Raw genomic sequence first — 6,000 nt, 5'->3', positions numbered from 1 at the left:
CACCTTATGATGCTCATCCTCTCTCCAGGTAAGAGCTCTAGGAACTAGGATTATCTCTCATGACTTACCCCTGTGCCTACAGTTGATTGAATAGAGGTAAGTCCTAGACTCAGGCTAGGCCCCAAAGTCTCCCTTTGAGCAATTTAAGATTGAGCTAGAGGAGCTGAGGGGATGGCTCGGTGGTCAAAAGCACACACTATTCTTGCAGAGGACCTGTGTTCGGTTCCCAGGACACATGTCAAGCAGCTCGATTGCTAAAATTCCTTCCCTGAGGGAGAAGTAAACAATGTCTACCTCTCTCTGAAGGTCTCCGTGACAAGCTGAGGTACAATTCCATCAAAGTTCACTCTGGGGAACCATGGGTTTATTAGGCTTCCTTATGGAGCACTGGAGGTCCTGGGTTGGGGTGGGGGTGGCCCTAAAGCAGCCACACTGGAAAGTCTGCAGCCAGAACGATGATAACCCCCCCATGAATGCACAGGTGAAACTGTTCTCCCTAGTCCTTCCACCCATATACAGTAACCCCCCCCACCCCGAGTCCATCTTATTAGGCCAAAATGGTATATACCTTGTTGGGAGGTGCAGCTGGATCCTCAGTGAGGGTCCTATGATCCTCTGGCACCACAGGGAAGGTCAACAGTCAAGGAACCCAGCTGTTGGGTCAAGCAAGTGGGCACAGCTGAACTCATGAAGATGGTCATAGTTTGTCTCAGGGGATTTTTCTGGAAAAAAAAAAGGCTCACAAATGCCTGCAACTCCAGTTTCAGAGGATCTGATGTGGTCTTCCGGACTCCATAGGCACCTACACTTACCATGTGCAGGTGTGCGCACGCACACGCACACGCACACGCGCACACACGCACACAGCTGATAAACCTTTAAAAAATGGACTGGAGATTTCATTTCTGCTTGGGGCCTCCGAGGAGCAGTTTAAAAGCCTTTCTGCCAGTTGAGGTTGTGTCGGGATTCCTGTTTGCACAGAGGGTCCTGGATGAGAGAGGGAGATAGGCTCCAGCTGTGTCCCGGGCCCTGGCTCAGGTCCTTCTTGAGGCTTGGGTGCTTCTCTGCCAAAAGTAAACCTGTGAGACCCTGGCAGGGCCAGAAAACAAACTCCCCCTCTCTTTGCTTAAGCTGTCTGGAGTTGTAGCCAAAGAAGTTCACCTGTAGCCTTCTGCTAGAACTCATAGACCCAATTTTAACACTACTACATTAATGCACTCAGTATGTCCCTAGGACATTTGTTTGTTTGTTTTTTTGAGACAGCGTTTCTCTGTGTAGCCCTGGCTGTCCTGGAACTTGTTTTGTAGACCAGGTGGGCCTCGAACTCACAGAGATCCGCCTGCCTCTGCCTCCCGAGTGCTGGGATTAAAGGTGTGCGTCACCACCACCCAGCCTCTGCCTAGGACATTCTTGTTCACTCTTGATGCCCCTCCCTGTTCTACCATGTGACACTTAATAGGTGAGCAATAAATACCAGTTCTCGTAAACCTGCCAGCCACAGCAGATAATCAGTAATGCTGGCCCCTCCTGCTGCCTGGTATGTGACAAGGTTATGTCCTTATAAATATGCCTCCCACTGGGGATCCACTCGTGGCTGCCCTTCAGGCATAAGGCATAACCACTCTCTTGAGTCTTTGATGGTCTTGGGGAGCTCAGGGAGGATGAGCCCCACTCCTGATTCTGAGATGTCAGTTCTCTTTCCTTTCTGAATCCAGAGCAATAATTGTACCGAGCTGCTACCTGGTCATACAGCTATTCCCGCGCCTGCCTGTGCCCCTCAGTACCTCTTGGCAACAGCTGCTGAGTAATGGCTGATGCACAATGGTTGGCCATGCTTTGCGGAAGCCGTGGAGGAAGGTGGGCACTGACGCCAGCGCAGGCTGTGGGGTGGAGTCTTTTGTGTTAAGAGGACAGGGTGGCAGAGAAGGCACGTCTGAGCAGCTTACACTGGCTATAACTGATGCTGAGATTCTAGAAGAGTTGGGGGACTGGGGGTGCACACCGGCTACCCAAGGCATAGAGAAAAAGAATAATTCTGGTCTCTTACATCGGATGACAAGCTTCTCCCCAAGCCACTAGCTGTCATACTCGTGGAATAAGTCCCCAGAGCTCAATGATGGAACTGCAATCAGAAGAGCAAGAGCTGAGTTCATGTGCCAGTGGGTGACTGGCTCGGCCTCTCCAGCTGCTGTGGGGGATGGGGATGCCTGCAAGGTTTAGTCTCCCAGGGAGGGGTCAGCCAGTAGAAGAGACCTCGAGGAGAGGGTGATCGGCATGAAGGAGGACCTTCTGCCTCCCTGTGAAGTCAAGACAGGCAAAGTGGAGGGAGGTCTGAGATGTAGCAGCCAGAGGACCAGGGCCACCCAGCAAGTAGGTATAGGAGCATGGAAGGCAGGGGGTAGAGAGCTAAGAAGAATGAGTCTTTAGCCTCAGACTCTGACGCTATGTTCATCCCCCTGCAGCTGAGAAAACGAGGCACTGGCTCAGGCACTAGCTGGGGTCTTCCTCAGCCTCAGCTGCTGCTCTGTCTTCTTTCTCTTCGTCCTCTGGGCAGCAGCCACATACAGCTTCTGCACACGTTAGCTCCTCTGGGGCATTTCCCGGCCCTTTCCTTCTTGTTAAGATTCTCTGGGAGTCACATTCCAATACCCTCCAACCACCTGGCCTGTGGGTTTTTACAGGCACAATATATGAACACATAGGCTTTGGAGGCCCCTGGGCAGCAGGTCCCAATCATGGTCCCAGCTGTGTGACGCTGTGCCAGCCACTCTCAAACTGTCTTGTCGGAGGAAAGGTGATGTCTTATTTAGGACATTTCCTGGTGATGTGCTTGTCATTGGAATACCAACCTCAGTGAATTTGCTTCTGGTTGCCAGAGCATCACTTTCCTCTGTATTTTCCTCCTGTCCAGGCCATGCTTCCTCTCCCTTGGCTAACTCCCGCCAGTCCTGAAGGCCGAAGAGTTCGTTCCTTTCCCTTCCCTCAGCCATCTTCCTGGGCCAAGCGACCAGACTCTCACACTCGTACACCTACAACTTCTCCCTAAGCAGGCCACCTGCTTCTACTATTGGATCCTCTCCGTCGATGCCACACATCACACCCAAGCGAGCTTTAGATCCAGGGAAGGCAGCTCTCATGGAATTCACTCGGCAGGAGAGGCGGACGTGACAACTAGACATCTGAGGCCTAGGGAGGGTTATGAAAGAAAACAGTATGGCAGGTGTGACTTAGGTGGCAGGAGAGGGCAAGGGCTGACTTTCTGAGGAAGTGACATTGAAGCTCAGATTGGAAACTGTCATGGGGACAACAGCATTTCAGGCAGAGGAAGTTGAGTGCAGAAATATGGAGATCCAGGAAGACTGGCCTGTTAGGGAAACTGGAAATAGAGCAGCATGGAATGGGCCTGGGAAGCCGAGGGCAGTGACTCCAGCCGCCGGGCACTGACTTCTGGACTCTGGTCACCCTCCTTCATGTGTCTTCAAGGTCAGGCAGGATCTGGCCCTGCTGACCCCTGTCCCTGCTCTATCCCTGTGTCACGTCAAACCACTCTGTCCTGCAAAGGTGAGGACAAGGTCTTAGTCTGGGTCAGCAAGCTTGATTTGCAGAGGATTCCAGTGGGCAAGGGACAGGATGGCTGCCACACTGGTGTGGAGGAACTGGCTGGTGGGAAAGTGACCAGTAGAGACAGAGCCCCCCAGAGCATGCCCTGGAGTCCTTTACAGGCTTGGCCGTGTACCTTCCAGCTGGGAACGAGGACAGCAGCGTTTCTGGTCTGGCTCTGAAAACAACCAGGAACAGTGTCTACAGTGTTGGCAAAGCAGCCTGGGGAAACTGAGGAGCCTGGGAGATGGCAGGCTTCATGCAGCCGGAGGGGCCCACTAGAGGCCAGGAGTGACTGTGGGCTTAAATACCTATATAGATAACTGTTCTCTGCAAGCAGAAGTCGGGGACATTTGAGTCACATGCCTTCACTCATTATTGCATAAAAGGAGTCTCTTTCCTGGTACCTACATGTGGCTAGGCTCCTGGGATGGGATCTGGAGGCATTACTAGAGAGAAAAGTGTGAAGTATCCCCGGAAATGGAGGAACCAGTTAAGGTCACACCGAACACGGATGTGAAGGCAAGAGAAAGAAGGGCAGGACGCCCCTCGTTACATTTCAAAAGGAAGAAGAAACCGGAGGAGACCCTATTTGGTCCTGACTTGGCTGGGCGAGATGAAGGCAACAGGTGAGCTACTTGAGATGTGAGCAGGTGGCCCTGTCTCAGCTCAGGCCCGTGGCGAGAAGCTGGCCCCAGGTCTCGCCCATCTCTGAAGTGCAGGCTGCCCAGTTCCCACACAGGACAAACAACAGTCCCCAGTCCTCAGGCTCCCCTCTCCCCTTCCCGTGTGCTCCCACCCGAAGCAGAAGTTGGACGGGGTCATGAGCAGACACCTTTATTCTGACCCTGCCCCCAACTCTCCAGGTTGAAAGAGGTTGATGGGACTCAGGTAGAAGTCTGGCTTGGTGACAGACACATGGTGCTTCAGGCTGTGGCTGGAAATAGCTCACCAGAGGTCACTTGGTGTGCATTTCAAAATCTACATCTGAGTCGATAAGGGAAGGGAGCCGAACTCCAGCTATGGTGTGGAAGCCGGGGACCTGCTCCTGCTCTTGGATCTGGTCTCGGAGGCGGCGGATTTCCAGGCGCTGCATTTCAATGATTCTCCCGGTTTCCTCCTGTTCATTCAGCCTCAGAGTCGGAGTGACGACGGCTATGTCCTTGCTGACCGCTGTAAGGGACAAAGCAGGATCACTGTGGCCTCCAAACACCCACGGAGCATCCACAATGGGAGAAATAAACAGACTGCGTCCACGTGGTAAGTCTGACCTGCCCATGCCCATGGCCTCACCGAGGCCAAGTGCAGTTCCCCTGGGGACGATGCTGGAATCCAAGCCACCAGTTCTCTGGTAAAGATGGTGCTTCTGGATACAGATTCCTCTCCTCCCTTTGTGTGGCCACCTGCTAATGCTTCCTGCACCTTGGATTTTGCCATATTCCCTCTTCTGGGGTTTGCCACCATCCTGGGCGTCTACAGAGTCTACGGCTTATCTCAGGCCCTTTCTTCACTACCCAGGTCCTCTCTGCTGTCCCTCTCCCATGCCAGTGCACCAGTCTCTGACCGCAGACTCATTGTTGGTACAGTATTTCCATCCAAGCGGAGACTTTCTACCCACAAGATGGGCTCCTAAACTCACATTCTTCTCTGGCCACTTGGAGCACCGTGAGTTTTTCCCCCTCCATTTTCTTGACACCCCCACCCCCAGCCTTCTAATTGGTTTGTTCTTCCATTTCATCTATTGGGCCCAGCCCACACCTGAGATAGCCCAACCCTTCAGGGTCTCCCCATCTATGTCTGGCCTGCTACGTGCTACTGAGAAAAGTATCACGTAAGGCTCAACACTTCGGCTCCAGCTGATTGTTTATCGCCTGCAAACTTTCCATTCCCCACAGCAGCACATCTGAACTCTGACCTCCACCCCCTCTCCATCAGTCTTAACAAATGGTACTGCCCGTCCCCCTTCCTGCTGCCAGCCCTTTCTTGTAGCTCTGAGGGAAAGACTAGAACAGAACAGATGTTGGAGATGAAAGGAGAGACAGTTTCCTCAAGGAGCCAGTCAGCGGTAGCCAGTGGTCAAGCCTCATCTTGGCCTCTGATTGGTGTGATGGGGTCCGCATTTAAAGAGCAATTGGTTGAGGGCTGGAGAGATGGCTCAGAGGTTAAGAGCACTGGCTGTTCTTCCAGAGGTCCTGAGTTCAATTCCCAGCAACCACATGGTGGCTCACAACCTTCTGTAGTGAGATCTGGTGCCCTCTTCTGGTGTACATACATACATGCACACAAAACAAAAACACTGTATACATAATAAATAAATAAATCTTTAAAAAAAAAAAAAAGAGAGCAATTGGTTGATCTTGCCCTTCCTAGGTCTGGTCCCGTCTCCTTCTGCCTTTATGT

The 6,000-nt window shown here is 52.4% G+C and overlaps 1 protein-coding gene across 1 annotated transcript in view; it reads right to left on the bottom strand.

Annotated features, from left to right (window-relative positions):
• Positions 1-4,421: 4,421 nt before the first annotated feature.
• The window catches only part of Cfap57 (cilia and flagella associated protein 57), a 74,554-nt gene continuing 72,975 nt past the window's right edge, over positions 4,422-6,000 (bottom strand). Inside the window, exon 23 of the mRNA XM_052718670.1 lies at positions 4,422-4,773. Coding sequence (XP_052574630.1) covers positions 4,559-4,773 — 215 coding nt within the window. The 3' untranslated portion in view covers positions 4,422-4,558. The remainder of the gene's footprint in view (positions 4,774-6,000) is intronic.

The sequence above is a fragment of the Peromyscus californicus genome, unplaced genomic scaffold (genome assembly GCF_007827085.1).
Source record: "Peromyscus californicus insignis strain IS unplaced genomic scaffold, ASM782708v3 Scaffold_5__1_contigs__length_169319896, whole genome shotgun sequence".
NCBI classification, from domain to species: Eukaryota; Metazoa; Chordata; class Mammalia; order Rodentia; family Cricetidae; genus Peromyscus; species Peromyscus californicus.
Note: the sequence above shows the minus strand (reverse complement) of the source record. Positions and strands in the feature narration are given on the sequence as shown.